The sequence below is a fragment of the Chenopodium album genome, chromosome 19, assembly GCF_948465745.1.
Source record: "Chenopodium album chromosome 19, dcCheAlbu1.1, whole genome shotgun sequence".
NCBI classification, from domain to species: domain Eukaryota; kingdom Viridiplantae; phylum Streptophyta; class Magnoliopsida; order Caryophyllales; family Amaranthaceae; genus Chenopodium; species Chenopodium album.
In genome coordinates, this window is record NC_137852.1 from 41,730,146 (window position 1) to 41,748,135 (window position 17,990).

The window sequence follows — 17,990 nt, forward strand, 5'->3', positions numbered from 1 at the left end:
GTAGTGGGCTAGAATTATGGGCACTATCAAGTATCAACAACAGTACAACAGCCCACGTAATTAGGCTTGCATGCTAATTATTTGCTTTTTATTTATTTTGACAGTTCTTTTGTAGCCTATCACTACAAGAAAAGAGGCAAATAGCGACGGACTTGTTCCGACGGACACAATATTCCTTCGGAAAAGTCAAATTTTCCGACGGATTTTTATTCCGTCGGATTTTTCCGACGAATTCAACAATGTCGTCGGAAATCCGTCGGAAATTTCCGACGGAATATAATTCCGTCGGAAATTTTATACTTTCCGACGGATTTTTCCGTTGGAATTGACCTTTTCCGACGGATAATAAGTCCGTCGGAAATTTCCGACGGATTTCCGACGGAATATTATTTTTTAAAAAAAAAGAAAAAAAAATAAAAACAATGAAAACCCTAAAAACCTATTCTTCATCACTTCCGCAGTTCCGCCTCTTTCCCCTTCTCCCTTTGTTTTTCCCTCTTTCCCCTTCTCTCTCCTCTCTCCTCTCTCCTCCCTCCTCTCTCCTCTCTCCTCTCTTCGTTCTCTTCCTCTCCGATCTCCCTCGATCTCTTTCTTCTCCTCTTCTTTCTTCTTCTCTTTCGTTCTCCTTCTCTTTCGTACTACTTCTATCTCCTCTTCTTTTCGCTGCTCAACACTGACATCAACAACATCTACACCGACATCAACAATATCTACACCGAAATTAAGATCAACACCAATGCAATTTCCTCTTTTTTCGTCCTTTCTCTCTCCTAATGATGAAAACAAGGGTTTTCAAATTCGACCATGAAAACTCTAGATCTAGAGTTTTCATGGTCGAATTCGGCCTCGTAAACCCATTTTCAAGGTTTTTTTTGGCCGAATTGAGGTATGCGTATTTTTTTTGATTTTTTTTGTTTTATCTGATTTTATTGTGGTAGATGTGAACTTCAAATTTTGGGGGTTGGGCTGGGATTTTATTTTTCTTATTTTTTTGGTTGTGAAGGTTTTTTCGGCGGCGGCAGTGGTGGATTTCGGTGGGTGGTGGGGTGGTTGGCTGTGGTTCGGCGGCAGTGGTTGGTTTTGTAGATCTGGGTATGTATTTGGGTGGGTGGTCTGTGGTTGTGGGATAGAATCGGTGGTGGTGTGTAATTGTGGTTGGGTATGGGATAGCGTCGGTGGTGGTTGTAGTTGTGGTTGGGTATGGGATAGCGCCGGTGGTGGTGTGTGGTTGGGTCTTTGGGGGCTGGTGGTGTGGGGGTGGGAGCTGGTGGTAGGAGGCTTTTTTTTTTGTTTTTTAAAAAGAATTTTCCGACGGAAATTCCGTCGGGAATTTCCGACGGAATCATTTTCCGTCGAAAATTTCCGACGGACTTTTCTACACCCCAAAAACCTCTTTCGATGCATGAAATCCGTCGGAATTTCCGTCGAAAAAGTGTTTCCGACGGAAATTCCGTCGGAAAAGGTCGATTTTCCGACAAGCAATATTACGACGACAGGTTCCGACGGAAAACAGGGTGTTTCCGACGGAATTTTTCCGTCGGAATTAAGCTGTTTTCTAGTAGTGTATATAAGGCATGATTCGTTATAAGTTTATTTGAATGAGAATAGCATTAGCTTAATTCAACGTTCCTATTCTAGTTTTGTTTTCTTATATCCAACAAATTGGTATCAGAGCCATTTGATCCTTAGGTCTTGTGAGGTTGAAAAATCGTGAGAGTTCTAATGTCTACCCCAAACAACTTTTCACTTTCTATTCCCATATTCAAAGGGGATAATTATAGTACATGGGCTATCAAAATGAAATCATATTTGAAAGCCATGAGTTTATGAGAAGCAATTGAGAGTGATGTGTATCCAATTCCACTTTCACAAAATCCAATCGTAGCCCAAACCAAAAAATATGATGAGGATATGGCAAAAATTGCAAAGACACTTTCGTGTCTACATTCGGCAGTGTCGGATGAAATCTTCACAACTACTATGGGTTGTGATACTCCTAAAGAAGCATGGGAAAAAATTAAGGAGGAGTATGAAGGAAACCATCAAACCAAATTCATGCAAATTTTGAACCTTAAAAGAGAGTTTGAAATGATGGCAATGAAAGGTGGAGAAGGTGTCAAGGAGTATGGGAATCGGTTGATGTGTGTGGTCAACCAAATCAAGCTACTTGGTGGAGAATTTACAAGCCAAAGAGTGGTCGACAAACTTCTTGTAACTCTTCCGGAAAAGTATGAAGGTAAAATTTCTTCACTTGAAGATACTAAAGATCTTTCCAAATTGACATTTGCAGAATTGATCAATTCACTACATGCGGTTGATCAAAGGAGGTCCATGAGAAATGAATTGAAGATGGTGAAAACAAGAATGAAAAAGCATTTCTAGCAAGGTCTCCTTATCAAAAGGGGAAAGGCAAGTTCCTCCAATGCAACATTTGCTACAAAATTGGTCATGAGGATAAAGATTGTGGCATAAGGGGAAACCTAAGCTAGCTAAGTGTTTTAATTGTCAAAAATTTGGGCACATGGCAAGAAATTGTAAGTCCAAAAATGACAATCGAGCAAGAGAACATGGTACAAGTGGCTGTGGAAGAGAACCTATTTTAGAGTTGTGGGTGAGAAGTGCACCATGGATGGAAGTACTCCAAAATTTGAAAATTTGAAGAGTATGTTGGTGAGATGTGCATCAACAAGTAAACATTGATGATTGGTGATAATGTGCATCAACAACATTTGTGTAGGTGATGAGAAGTGCATCATGGATGAAGAGATGCTTCATTAATTTATCTTTATCAAACTTTGAAGCAAAGGGGTATGTTAAAATTAGTGCTTCAAAGTTAGTTAATTAGATATTTAGTTTTAATATTGTTTTTATTTAGTCAAACTAGTAAGTTAGTAGTGATAGTAGGGGCTAGAATTATGGGCACTATCAAGTATCAACAACAACAACCCACGTAATAATTAGGCTTGCATGCTAATTATTTGCTTTTTATGTATTTTGACAGTTATTTTGTAGCCTATATAAGGCATGATTTGTTGTTAGTTTATTTGAATGAGAATAGCATTAGCTAATTCAACGTTCCTATTCTAGTTTTGCTTTCTCATATCCAACATCAACTTCCCTTTTTCGTTCTTAATAAATTATATGAAGCTTATGGTGGAGCTGATACTCGCACCCATATTTCCTTCAAGGATCTAACTTGCAATTTTATAGGTGAAACTTATATTCTTGGGAGAGAGGCAGCGCTTATTGTAGGTAGAGAGAAAGTAAATGAGGCGTCGTATATTAAGCATCTTGTCCATTTATCTTCAGTGTGTAAAGAAGTATAGAACACAATTAATTATGAGATTAATTCTACTCTACCCATAATTAGCTAGTTTATTAAAGAACAATAATGCTTAGTGTACATAATTTATCATTTTAATTATTACAGAATGGCCGGTAGAATTAAGGATGTGGAAACCTCACTACGACAAAAACTCGGATCTTTGGCTCGATCTTCCTCTAATAAGCATTGCATTTATAAGGTGCCTGAATATTTACTTAAGGTAAAAAGAGAATGTTACAACCCTTTAGTTGTTTCGATTGGTCCTTTATATAAGAATCGAACCCTAAAATCTTCCCATGAGCTTAAATTGAGGCACCTTAAATGTTACAACAATAATGCTACATCCTTAGGTCAATTCATTGATATAATTAGAGAGTGTGAGGAGAAAGCGCGTTCCTATTATGCTGAAAAAATAACTCTTTCTAGTGATGAATTTGCTGAGATGGTAATGGTCGATGCTGCATTTATCATCTTTCTATTTATGGAATTTTCCGATCAATTTTCACTCGGACCTCATCCTATGGAGAACAAGTACGACGTGATGCTTCAAGTGCACCAAGATTTATTTTTAGAAGAAAATCAATTGCCCTTTTTCATTCTCAACCATCTATACGATGTAGCATTTGGTGAAGCCTATCCCGATATTTCCTTCAAGGATGTTACTTGTAATTTCATAGGCTATAGTTGTTTCCTGGGAAGAGAAGTTGCACGTAGTACAATAGGCAAAGAAAAATTAATGAAAGTACCAAAAATTATGCACCTTGTTGATTTCCTAAGGACTTGTTGCTTACCTACAAAACTTCGTTACCAATTGCCCGAGTATACCAATGGTGTAGATTCTGATGAACTTCCTTTAACTGCCAAGGAACTAAAGACATTAGGAGTTAAGTTTATGGCAAGTGAAAGTAAGACTTTACTTGATATTACATTTTCAAAGGGAGTCTTACACATTCCAACATTGATAATTCAAGATACTACCGAATCAACTCTTAGAAGCATTGTATTTTTCGAGCAATGTCACCATTTTTGTGATTCTTATGTTATCGACTACTTATTCTTCCTCGATGCATTGATTCACACCCAAGAAGACGTGCAAATTCTTGTTCAACATGGGATAATTAAGCATTTTTTTGGGAGCAACGACGAGGTGGCTAATCTCTTTAATCGAATTACCAAGAACTTAAGTATGAGAAACCCGGGCTTCTATTACGCTCAAGTTTGTCAAGATTTGAATGCATATCTTACCACAACGAAGAAGAATAAATGGAAGGATCTATTGTCTAAGAAAGAGTGCTTCGATTATCCATGGTCGATCATGGTGGTTATTATTCTCTTAGCATTACAAGTTTATAGGAATTATATAAATTAATATTGTAGTTATATCTTGATTTCAACAAGGCAATTGATGTTGTATTTATCAATTAAAGTGAGGCTGGGCTATTCAATTAGCTTATAAATCCAAGCCAAATCTAGCCACTCATATAGTCATATGATGTATTATCTATCTTTCAATCTTTGTTGCTCTAATGATGTGAGTCTTTTCCGCTAAATTGTATTATCTATCTTTGTTGCTCTAAGAATGTACGTCTTTGTCAATAAATTGTTGAATCTATCTTTGTTGCTCTAATAATAATGTATGTCTTCATTTTTATTTATTATTTTTTATTTTTATTACTTCTCCGTTTTTTATTAATTGCGACACATTAATTTTTCATATGTTTTTTTTTATTATATATGATTTTTTAAATAATTAAACTCATTATACTTTAGTTTAATAGTCGCATTTAGACATTTAGTAATACTTAATTTTAACCCGGCCTTAATATATCTTAATTCCATATTATTATTTTGTAATGATTAAGACATCTAGTGATCTATTAATGATTATGTACATGCCTTGCATATGCATTTTAATCGTATGGAGTGGTAATTCCACAAGGTTATTATTATTTATTTATTACTCAATCATAACTTGTTAGTATGTTGAGTAAAGGTGGATTAAGCCGAAATGGCTAGGTGGGTTGACTATGTTCAACAATTTTGAATAATTTGGAAGTTTAATTGGAATTAAAGGTCAATTTGTGATGTGATCACCATTGTCCTAAATAAGATTAAAAATAAATTGATGTATGATTGTTATGTTTGGTCTTCTTGATGAGTCAGCTATTAATTAAAATTGTAATCACGTAAAGTGAAACATGGATGAGCAATAAAACTCTGGAAAGCGTGCACTTCTAGAGTATTGACAATTATGGGTTGGGGTATACGGTGGTAGCCCGTGGCTTTTCGAGGCTTGTTTGATCAACATGTCCTCTTCTCTTTTGGTATTTACATTTTATTTTATAATGAAAGTTAGATGGGATCCTAGACTAACTTTGTGAGAATGGAGTCGCGCCCATTCTTGCATCGCGCTAAACTTTTATTTCAAATGGTCATTTGGGACCAAAATGATTTGGTGGATTGGACAACCTGGTCTATTGCTTACTCCAAATTAAATTAATTAAATTAAATATAAAGAGTCAATCGTCTGGAATTAGTTAGTAAGTAAGTTGAGTCAGTTGAATTGTTTAAGTGTGGAGTCTCGATTAAATAAATTTGTGTTATATGTTTATTTACTTTAATTAGTTGAGCATGCTAGGTTTTGTGCGTTGAAGCTTGTATGTACTCAGCTTTGCTGATTGCGTGCTTTTGTGTGTGTTTTCTTTTGGTCATGGCCTTCGCCTTTAATGACCCTGTGATGATCCAATTATTACACTTGTATTGTTGGGGAGCAGTATTGCACAGGTTAGCTTGATGATGTGAAGTTCGGGGATTTGACATACGCATTGTCAAGGGATTGGTGTGATTGAGAGTATTCGTTCTTTGTGTTGAACTTATTTATGCTTTGCTATTTCGTTTATGTTTTGGACTTTGATTATTGGTTTGGTTTTAAATAAGGGCCTTACATGGTTCCAATTTGTAAGCTTTGACTTATTAATTTCCTAAACTATGTTATTTTAAAGACTTGTGTTTGATTTTCCGCTGCGATACTTTGATAAAGCCTTAACGTTTTAACACGTGGCGGTAACATGTCAATGGTTCTCCACTATTTTATAAAAAGTAAGTGGTTTGAAAAAGGGAGAATTATTGGGGTGTTACAGTTGCTCCTCTACTTAGCCTACGAGATTCGAACGAGCCGTCCACCAATACTAGATTGGTCGAGTGATTGAGGAAAACCACGATCACCACCTTTATGGACAATCGACCACCGCACGAACCACCACCACCACCACGAACCACCACCGACGTGAGGAGGAGGAGAGAGCCGTGAGAGAGAGATAGATGAGTTTGAGAGGGTTGGGCTTCGTGTTTGCTAATTAGGGTTTGATCAAAATGATCAGTCAATTACATACATGCAAAACCTAGGCACCTAGTCTATTTATAATCCCATTATAATTAGACTAGGGCACGAGGCCCATAACCTCTTTAATTCCCCTCATGGCCGGCCACCTAGAGAGATAAGGCCCATGATGGGCCTTGTCCTCTAATGCTCGATCTAGCCCCTTTGTGTGACCTTATAGGATCCGTCCAATTGGGCTTTGGGCTATTTTACTAGCCCAAAGATCGTTAGTACCTCTAGCTATGATAAAACGACGACCCAAATGTCCGAACTCCTAACCTCCCTTTGAACTGTTGGAGTACTGACTCCCTGAGTAGAATTAGGGTCCCAGCTGGTGGAAGGTTTGATGAAAAGAAGACGAGTTCGAAGGGGCACCATCGAAAACCCGCTTCTTCCTCTAAAGGGTTGCAAACAGGGTCGGTCCCCGATTATAAGTTCTCGTTGACCACGGCCGGACGTTGACGAGCAACATCCCTCTGCCATTGAGTGAATCGCCCTCTCGACCCCTATAGAGCGAAAGAGCTGCCTGGTGATCCCTAGGTTGCAGCACGTCCGTTCGTTAACTCCTCGCGCCACTGCCGCTGTTTCTAGGACCGACCGACCCCGGCTCAAGACGAAGAAATAGCCCGGCAGAAGGCCGACTGAGTTCCCAACGGAGTGGCCTCGAGCGAAGCGGGGCAGCTCCAGCTCGCAACCACGGGGGCTTGCCCTTCGAGGCCAGAGTGGGCTCAGCAGTCAGCCTCCCGACTTATCCTCGCCAATTAGGCTAGAGCTGCGAACCAAACTAAGCTTTTTGAAAGAGAAAAGACCTGATATGCCAGAAAAGTAAAAAAGTAAAGTGCTAACGTGCAGCTCCCATTCCGAATGCAAGGGCTGAGCGGTAGAGAAAGCCTATAGCAAAACGTCGCGTCTTGCCGCTGGGTAAAGGCAGGCGGTACTTAAATCTTAAGTCGCGGTCATGTCTTGCCAACACAGAACAGGACCAACTTAATTATCTCCATAATTTGATCCATTGATATATCTAGTAATTGCACACGACGAAGACATAAATCCTTCAATCTCTCACTTGTCTGAGACAAGTGTGCAATATTCAAATTCCTTAAGTCAATATGTGTCGATTTGATAATATGATTGCATCACATGTCGAGATCATATTAATCTACAAATCGTTTCTTGAAATCTGAGTTAGAATTACAAAACCAAATGATTACTGAGTAATGCATTTGAACGCGGCCACGTATTTTATGAATTCTCCCTCTTCAAGCGGCCATGACACATTTCCTAATTTAATAGGTAGACTCAATCCAATCTTGTGGCAACCAAAGCTCCCACTCCACTTTTGAAATAACCGGGAAACACACTTTATAATCTCCAGTTACGGGCAGACGTTTTAGTGTACCACAGTCATAACATACATTGAATGAAATCAATGTTCCACTCATGTCAAAGGAATCCACTAATATATCCGGAAGCTCTATACTTGAACTTTAAAGTAGGTCAATAGTTCGATCATGCATCATTCATGCATATCCAAGTGATTGATCGAGCATCACTATGCCCCTATAGCCCATGAAACTGCGCTATCCAATCAATCTTACATGCTAGTCCATTTATTGAAATCATTTATGTCCACTTTAATGATTTCGAACTAGGAACTTAAATAATATATGGATTTTGTTCACCTGTGGGGTTTCATACACCAGGTCTCTAAAATAGATAACCTGATGAGCCCATCAATCCATAATTATTTTGGACATTTTATTTTGTAATGACCAATTTATGTATATGTGATTACCAAAACATTAAAATACTGTGGTGTTTCAAAATCTTCTTGGCCTGCATTATATTAGGTATTGACAAATGAGCTTATAAAAGAGTACAATACCAATTTTCCCTTAGCTTATCTACAATGTCTGCCACACCTACTTTCTTGCGAATAACCTCATTTTTTATTCGATCTCTTCAAGTGTTCCCACACATCCACCTTAACATGTGCGTGGACAAAACTTGTCCGGGTTTGCTCTCGGTAATCTTAATAATATATAATTACAAATATTAGGCCCTGTTCACTTCACCTTTTTACAAAAATAATATTTAGTAAAAAATAATTTCAGTTCAGTAAAAATAAGTTCAGTTCAATAAGAATAATTTCTGTTTAGTACAAATAAGTTCAGTTTAGTAAAATTCAGTAATATAAAGAAGAAATATAATTGAAAATCAGTAAACAGTTGATTAGAAAAAATAATTTAAGTTCAGTAAAAATAATTTAAGTTCAACAAAAATAATTTCATTTCAGTAAAAATAATTTCAGTTCAACAAAATTAAGGTGAAGTGAACGGGACTTTAATGTGCATTAACATACTTCCTCCGTTTTTATTTGGTTGACGCCTTTCTCTTTTCACGTTTGCCAACGCACTATTTTGATGATTAATATTTCTAATTCTCGACTTTGTAAAATTATAAAAAGTGGATATTAATAAAATATACATTGGGACGATTTAAACAAGATCCCACTTGACTATTTTGTCGTAGCTATAAATCACAAATGCTAGTTAAAGTATAGTTTATGAATAGTGTAAAAGTCAAACGGTGTCAACTAAAAAAAACGGAGGTTAGTATTCCTAATCAAAATATTATACTCCCTCCGTTACTTTTTACTCGCAACTTTGAGGGCAGGAACGGACTCCTAGGCAAAAGATGGCAAATGTAATTAACAAAAAATAAGGGCATGTGTTTAGTACTAATCCAACCCCCCCCAAAAAAAAAAAAAATAAATTAATAAAAAAAAAAAAAGCACAACCATCTAGCAGCAGCCAGCACCTCCACCACCTACCATCACCTTGCACCCTACCACCACCACCTAGCACCGTACCACCACCACCACCACACGCGAACCCAGAGCCACAATTTCGACCCAGCACCACCCCGACCTAGCACCACCCCCGATTTCGACCTAGAACCACCCACCAAATTTGAAGAACCCATAAATTCGAACCACCCAAAAATTCGAACCACCCGTTAAATTCGAACGACCAACCATAGTCGAACCACCCACCAACTTACTAATATAATGAACCCAGAAAAGTCGAACTCGGCACCCAAGTCGAACCACCAACCACCAAAGTCGAACAACCAACAAACCCACGAAATTCGAACCTAGGAAAAGGACAAATCTGGAAAATTAAAGGTTTATGGTTAAATTAAACCATCAAAACTCTAGATCTAGAGGTTTGATGGTTTAAATTTGTCCATTAAACCTTAAAATTTGAGCTTTAGCAACAATGGCGAAACAACGACGAAGGCGGCGACGAAGAAGAAAAGAAAGAAGAGAAAACAGAGCCGGTCGCAAGCGAGGGACAACAAAGTGACTCCCGGCGAGGTGTTGGGTCGTATTGAGGGGACATCGATGAAGAACTAGAGAAAAATTCTGGGTAGTGTGGTGGTGGTGATAATGGTGGTGGTGGCAGTGGTGGTGGTTGGAAATTGAAAGTGATGATGAATTTAATTGGGAGGGGAATGATTTTGGTGGAAATGGTTATGATAATTAATGAAGAGTTTAAGTTAATGAGATATAATAAGTAGTTTAATTAGGGTGTTTAAAAATAAAAGTAAGGGTAATTTTGTAAAATTACATAAAAAAACTTACTATAAAAGGAAAGAAAATAGTTTGTTGCAAGTAATGTGTAACGGCTAAATATGGTAAAAGTTGCGAGTAAAAAGTAACGGAGGGAGTAAAAAGCATAAGTTGTCATCTTGCCCCATCAAAGAACCCATGATTGAATGAGCTTATAAAAACCCGCCCGATTGTATATTGGACGGACATGACCCAATAATAATTGGGGCGGGTCAGATATTTGTGTTTCAAACTTTCAACCCGATGAACAGTTCTATTTATCAATAAGGAAAAAAATAAAAAAAAAAACAGAAGAACGAAATAACCCTACCTCCTCCTCTATTGAAGCGCATTCAACGTTCTAGCGCACTTCAATTTCTTCACCATGGAAGCAGCTTCTGAGGTAAGTTGTTGTTTCTTTTTGTATTCATCATATCAATTTCACAAATTAGGCTTTTATTTAATTTAATTGCCACTGTACTAAATTTAGGGTTCGAAAAGCTCAACTATTGGCTCTAATTACTAAGATTATGAAAAATCATAACCAGCTATTATGTTGCTAGAAAATAAAATTATGAGCCTAATTTGATAATCGAGTCATATAAATCATGTGATTTTTGAGCTTTATTTAATAATTCAATCAAATTTGATTGCTATTGTGTTGTGGAACCCTTTAAGGTTAGGATTTTCCCCCTTTCCATATGATTGTTGCGTTCTAGTTTAGAGAGTATTGCAAAATAATTTAAAAGTAGTATTGAATTGGATGCAATTATAAATATGCAAGTATGTTTGTATTTGTTTTAATGAATTGAATTATGGATTTGAACAGAAATTGCAGTTAAAGTATGACATTACAAACGACAATTATCTAGAATTTATCGCGGAGCTACGTTCAAAAGTACGTGATAAGGATAGTTCATCTCATGGACGTTTTATTTTGCCATTCGAATCGGATGCAGATCCACCTTTTGTTGATATATACTTGCAGCAGGGTGGTCTGGACAAAGGTTTGGCGAGAATTAGAAGGTTTGATCTTCGCCTTATCAACTTACAAGACCCTTCTGGCAATTTACTTAATGTTGATGAATTTCAAATTTATGATGATAATTCAAGACTAGTTGATTTTGGGATAGAGGGTTTTTTACTAGGATTACCCACGTTTGTAGAAGCTGTCAATTCTCTTGTCGATTTCTGCAAAAACTCTAAAACAAAGGATGCTGATTTGGAAGAGAAATCTAAAGTGAGAACAACTTTACCTGTGTTGTGCCTTGTATTGTGTGAGGCTACAAAACTTGACCTGCTTTCTTGTATCTTGGGTAATGCTTTCAAGTCTGGGTCTGAAGTGCCTTTGTCTTCATGGTTGTTGGAACGTATTCATGATTGGGAATTTTTCTCAAAGCAGTTGTTGACAGGGGATGTACATTATACTGAGGCCAACTGTGATGTCTACTTACCCTATGAAGATAATGACTGGCATTGTGGGAGACGGTTGATCGGAACTTCATGTCAAGATGTCGCACAATGTCTGGGTATTTTAAAGGCAGTTTCACCCGATCCTGAACCCATGGAAGACGAGTATTTCATCGGTGGTAAGCAAGTTGAGATATACTCTGTTAGGGTGTATCTTAATGGTGGGCGATCTGGTAGTGTGTATGGTAATGTTAAAGTTCGCGATAATTATGGTGCATTTTCTATCTATAAGCGAGATTCTAATGATTGCGAGTCCATTGATTCACATGGGACACTGTCATTACAAGACCCTAATGGTTTTATAATTGTTGAAAATCATGTTGATATTGAGCTGGATCTCTTGGATGGAGGCAATGACTTACTAATTAGTAAGGGCAATGTTTGGTGGGATGCCATGTTTGACACACGAATTTCTAGTTTGGTTACAGGGGAAAACGGTTATGCAATTGTATACTACTCTGTATTTTACCAGGGTATCATTGCAGAAGTGGAAGTAACACTTTTGAGCAAAGGTCATCCTCATCCTAGTGATGAGGTTTGTGTTTGTGGGACACTTTCTGGCCGCTATGACGATCTTGCATATGTTACCGATATTCATGAAAGATACTACCAAACAATGTTTTATAATAAACCTTTGAAAAAAGAGTCTCCTGCACTTCCATGCACACTAGTGGCAGGGGCATGTTACCGAGTAAAACTTCAAGAACCTATTAAGCTTTCAAGATCAAGGGTGGCTGTTCCAGTAGGTGGTTATCTAATACTTAAGGCTAATTTGAAGAATTGTGAAGGTAATCCAATTGTGACTGGTTCCATTAAGTGGTTTGTTACTGAATATGGTGAATCTGAAGGAATTGTGGAAGGACATCCTAATGATTCTCATTTGCTCCATGTCAAGGTCAAATGGTTAGAGTCAAAAAGAGATAAGCAACGTAAATCAGATTGATGCAGAAATAGCTTTTTTTTTTGTACCTTGCTTAGCGTATCTTAGGCAGATTTATGTACTGTATGTAAGATGCAATCCGTAGGGGGCGTGTGCTTTTTAATATTATTATTGATAATATTTATTTAATTACATTACTAACCTCTAAATTTTTTGGCTGTTAATTTTATTTGAGACTTTGAGCCTATTCTCCTCAACTTTTCTTATGTATTTTGATTTAAAAAGTTTAATTTCGGAAAAATAAGTTAACTTAAATTCCTACCTTTTAAAAGTATAATTAAACACTTATGGTTATGAATAGTCTCAAGACAATTATGATATTTATTTAGTAGTCTCAAGACAATTATGATATTTATTTAGTCTCTCTCGAGGATATGGAATGACTTCTTAACGGGAATTTGCATACTAATAAAGTCAAAGCTCTTCTAGGTTGCACTGTATAACAGTCCCAATTATGAACATTGATTGGGTGCAATAAATTATGTGAGTTTTGGAGTCTAATCTTATAATTAAGTCCAATTATGAAATTTGGCCGGAAAACATCCCATTGTTACCCTAACTCTATTGTGAAATAGCAGTCCAAAATTAGAAACCCGAAGACTTGGGAAACCACATTAGTTTCCCCTATATTTTTCTTAGCATTCTTTTTCTTTTTTTTTCTTTTTTTTTTTTTAACTTTGTAACGGGTTTACTTTATTGTGTTTAATTGCTTAATTTAGCGAGTATTCAATTTGGTTTCAATGGTTTTGTGTATTGGTTCACTTATTGGTTAGGGGCTGTTAATGGTTAGCTGGGAATTATGTTCAGCAAGCACTTGTATTGATTGTTTAGTTGGTTTTCTGTGACCAGATCTACTGCACAATTTTTCGCAAATGCCTCAAGACATGAGTTTCAATTTTGGAGGCATAATACCTTATAACCTTCCTCCAAATCTGCAAGGACTGTAAGACATGAGTGTCAAATGTCACTTGACTTCTTTTACTTGCATGATCTAATAGTTTCCAGAGTCCATATAAGTAGTTTTGTATGTGAAAATCCTCTTGCAAGTGGGGATTGCCCTCACATTAGCTTGCATGTGTTTTGGATGTATATCACTTTTTTATATTCCCTTTTTGGATGTATACCACTTCCTTCTCAAACTCAAGGTTAAAATCTTTCCTTTTTTTCCCACTTGTTTTTACATGGGCTAAAACTCTGGATTCAAAATTATCACCTCACAAGTCACAATGGTAGAACTCTGAGTGTTAGTATTGAATATCCAGAATAATCACCTCCTGCAAACTCTTAAAGTATCACCTCCTGGAAACTCTCAAAATATCCAAAATTTTAATCCACTCCAATGAATTGTGAAGCTTAAACTCCAATTTGAAGAAAACCAGTCAAAGTGTAAAGTTTAAAATGTGATGGAGGAAGTAGCATGCTTGTAAACTTTTCGATCACCCTTCTCACCTATTACTAGTATTGCGCTATATGTGATAAATGATATTGGTCAAAGACTTATTTTTATATAGAAACTTGTACAGTGTCGAGTTTACCATTGTTCAGCTACTGCCCTTACCTGTCATGAAAGCATAAAAAAAAAAAAAAAATTACCTTTAAACTTAACCTTTGTCATGTTTTTGGATGAGAGGAGTAAATTAAAAGAATTTAAAAGCTACGGAGTATAGTCCAAAAGGTTTTTTTGGTTGATTTTATTTGTGTTGTGCATGATTGCTGGACAACATAATATCTCTAGATAGGAAGCTCTGAAGCATGCGAAGAATCTCTAGCTTGATTTAGTTGAGGTAAATATTGTTAGTATCAGTTTTGCATTACTTACATGATATGAGGGGAATATAAATTGCTTTCTGAGTCCTAACAAAGTGTATAGCACATTAATATCAACTTTATGGCAAAAAATATTGCATAAACTATTTGCTTTAGGTAGGTTTTCTTATTATATTTTAGACTTCCAGTTTATGTTTTAACTAGAAAGAAATTTGTTATCTAAATGCAAATCCATGCTTCAGAATCCATATAATTACCTATAGCTCCATCATTATGGATTCTACATTTCTACCAGCACTCCAGCAGCTCCAAAACCTTATTTATTTCTCTTTATATTTGTTCATGAATTCCAGTGCAGTAGAGGTAATTTGATTATGTATTTGGGTAAATTTAAGATTATTTTCATTTCTATCATTTTGTTTTCTCTTTATATTGTGTTTTGTTTGTGGTCAGCAGGCCTGATTTTACTTTTAGGCTACCATACATAATGTTTGCAAAACTATTTTCTTATTACAGAGAAGGTGAGCTTGCATTCTTTTTTCCGTGTAGCAGTCAGTGATGAAAGCCTTAAGAGAAAGGTTGTTGATTCTACAAACTTCATTAAAATGCAAAGCAAAGCATTGTGCTTATGAACAGTTTTTGGTGATGCTTTTACACGAGAGGTAGCTGTTTCTTTGATCAACTGTTGTCATGGTCATATTTCCATTGATTTCATACGATTAATGTAATATCATACCTTATCCTAGGTATAAAATGAGGACACTGATGTCTGAAGTTATGCTTGGATTGGACTTGCTGTACAAGAGGAAGCATGTTCATGCCAAACCGAAACAAGGGTAGAAGATTGGATTAAGAAATACTAACATGCTGCTCAGTATATATGATTGTGGCTGTGTGAAACAAGAGCTGATCATTATCATTGTTTTTCGTAGGAACTGTTGTGAGTGCTGACTTCTTTTGGCTCGTTTTCCTTTCATTACAGAAGCTTTTTAGGTGGTTCTTTTTTTGAATTTGGGTACTTTTTTGCCTAATTATTTCCTGTTAAATTTCAAAATTTTTGGAGTTTATCTACTACTTCGTATTAAACTGGGCTGATTAGTTCGAACTGGTCTGATTTGGTTTGAATTTGTTTATCCTGACTGTTTGGGTGCAATTTTAATAGGGATGTGCTGCGATTTTTGCAGGGGATTTCCTGTAATATTTCGGGTATATTGATGTTTTACAAATATTATTGCACTCTTTAAACTCCGTGTTTCTTGCTGCTACCGTTTTCTCGTGTGGTTATTTGTCACTTGTTTGTGATCACTATGGCAGAAAAACTTATGGATGATTTCCATCATAAATTTGAGATGCTTGATCAGAGAATAGAACAACTAGTTGATCAAACCAAGACTACATTCGAGGCTTTCTCTAAATTAATAATTGACAGCACAAAGAAGAAAAGGAGAAAGGATAGTGACGATGAGTCTTATTGATGATGAGTTTGAATCAAAGCACTCTAAACTCGATTGATAGGCGTATCAAGCTCAATGATTTTGCTGGCCTTGCAAGACCAGAAGACTTTCTTGAGTGGGAAATGCAGGTTATCTGTCTATATAAAAGGTTAAATGATGCTAAATGGTTCAAGATAGCCTACATCCGCCTCACAAAGAATGAAGGGGCATGGTTTGAATCTCTCAAAGCTAGGCATGATAGGGCAGGTAAGAAACAGAACTAAACATGGATTGATTTGAAACAGTTGCACTCTAAATACCTACTTGACGATTTTGAACAAATACAATACCTGAAAATGACTACTTTGACTCAAGATAATACGAGCATAAACTAACGAATACATTGTTGTATTTGATAGACTAACCTCTCTTTGTGACTTGAATGAGAAAGAACCCTTCCAACCCACATTGCCACATCTTTGAGTTTATTTCTGTTTGGTAAACACTCTTTGATCAATTTTTTATTATGTTAATTTTTTGGGTTATATTTTGCAGTTTTTAGAGAAAAAACTACAATCTTTAATTATTTTCTCTTCAATAAATCTAGAAACGCTAGGTCTCTTTGTGAATTTGAATTAGTTTATGGCCTTGTTTGGTAATTAACTAGTAGTTGATTGATATAGTTGATTGTATGAGCTAATTTGACTAGCTGGTTATAATTAAATAGCTAATTGTGTAAAAGTGTTTGATAAATAGGTGTTAATTGTTAGCTGTTTTGGTGTATTTAATCGGCAAAAAACTAATTTTCAATAAGCTAATTTTAAAAAACTTTTATAATGAGATTTTTATAAAAAAAAAAATTTGAGCAAAAAAAACTCTTTTAATAAGCTATTTATCAAACACCCAAATTAGCTTTTTTGATTGGTCATAGTGTTGAACCTCTATAAGCTAAACGCTCTTTACCAAACAAGGTATGACAAAGAGAAGAATTCAAATCAAATCAGCAATAACAAAGGATTTGTAGTTATATCATGAGAAATTGGGAATTGAAACAAATGACAAAGGATTAATGATATTGTTTTATTATCTTGAGTCAAATTGGACATTATAAATTTTCTCTGTTGTTTTGAGTAAAACATGTTACCCAACAACTCCTATTTGCATTCAAAATCCAATAGCAAAAACCTACAATAAAACGCAATTATGAAAACAAGGCCTTTACATTCCTCATGCTTATGGTATGTTATTAACTTCAGTGTACCTAAACATGATGCATGCTTAACCTACGATCATCTCTTTTCTGTCACAGATAACACTTAGGAGTATGTTGGAAAATATCATAGTAAGCCATGTCGAAATATATTCTTGTGGAAGATACATGTACACAATCCTTAGTAAACTTTCCCCTGCCCCTTGCCCCAGCTTAAAGGCTTGTTAAGCTTCATAATTACCTAAGATGTTACATAATAATAACAGTCTTTTCCTTGAACAAGACATGTATCCATTAAAATGCAATCTTGTTTGTTCATAGATTGTGAAAGATGTTACACACATGCTATTTTAATAGATATCTTTATTGCTACATTGAAAGCTACTTATTGCTTTAGCATTATAATACATGCAATAAGTAAGTGCTAAGATTTTCATGACAAACTATCTTGTACATTATAAACCAATTAACTATACTTTGATTGCTGTCTACATGTATTCCAGGAAAATCTGGAAGCTTTTCAGCCAATACAGGAGAACTATCAAGGAACAATGTGCTGATATGGACCTTGAAAGGTGCTGAAGTGAAAGACAAACCAACACAAACTAATTTGACAGGCTCATTATCTGGAAACTCAACAAGAAGAATGGCAAATGCCTATGGCCATAATATCTGATCCAAGTGCTGGTTTCAGCCAAGATCCTGAAACAATAGATGATGCGATGATTGCTGAACTTGCTCAGCTTTCAGAATACAGGTAAATTCTGAAGAAATAGATAAATAGTACAATCTAAGTCGGTCAGAGATTGTAACCATCTAAGATCCTTAACCAGCTGTTTCAAAGCGAGCACTT

At 36.1% G+C, this 17,990-nt stretch overlaps 3 protein-coding genes across 3 annotated transcripts; all 3 read left to right on the forward strand.

The window, feature by feature from the left end:
- Positions 1-1,911: 1,911 nt before the first annotated feature.
- Positions 1,912-2,382, forward strand: LOC145594411 (uncharacterized). Its single transcript, XM_081650723.1, has one exon. It carries the CDS (start codon positions 1,912-1,914, stop codon positions 2,380-2,382), a length of 471 nt encoding a protein of 156 aa, XP_081506849.1.
- Positions 2,383-3,431: 1,049 nt separating this feature from the next.
- Positions 3,432-4,818, forward strand: LOC145595831 (UPF0481 protein At3g47200-like). Its single transcript, XM_081652261.1, has one exon. The coding sequence runs from the start codon at positions 3,432-3,434 to the stop codon at positions 4,692-4,694; it is 1,263 nt and encodes a 420-aa protein (XP_081508387.1). The 3' UTR covers positions 4,695-4,818.
- Positions 4,819-10,599: 5,781 nt separating this feature from the next.
- On the forward strand, positions 10,600-12,845 carry LOC145595683 (uncharacterized). Its single transcript, XM_081652100.1, has 2 exons — positions 10,600-10,720; positions 11,147-12,845. Exons 1-2 carry the CDS (start codon positions 10,703-10,705, stop codon positions 12,728-12,730), a joined length of 1,602 nt encoding a protein of 533 aa, XP_081508226.1. The 5' UTR covers positions 10,600-10,702; the 3' UTR covers positions 12,731-12,845.
- Positions 12,846-17,990: the final 5,145 nt, after the last annotated feature.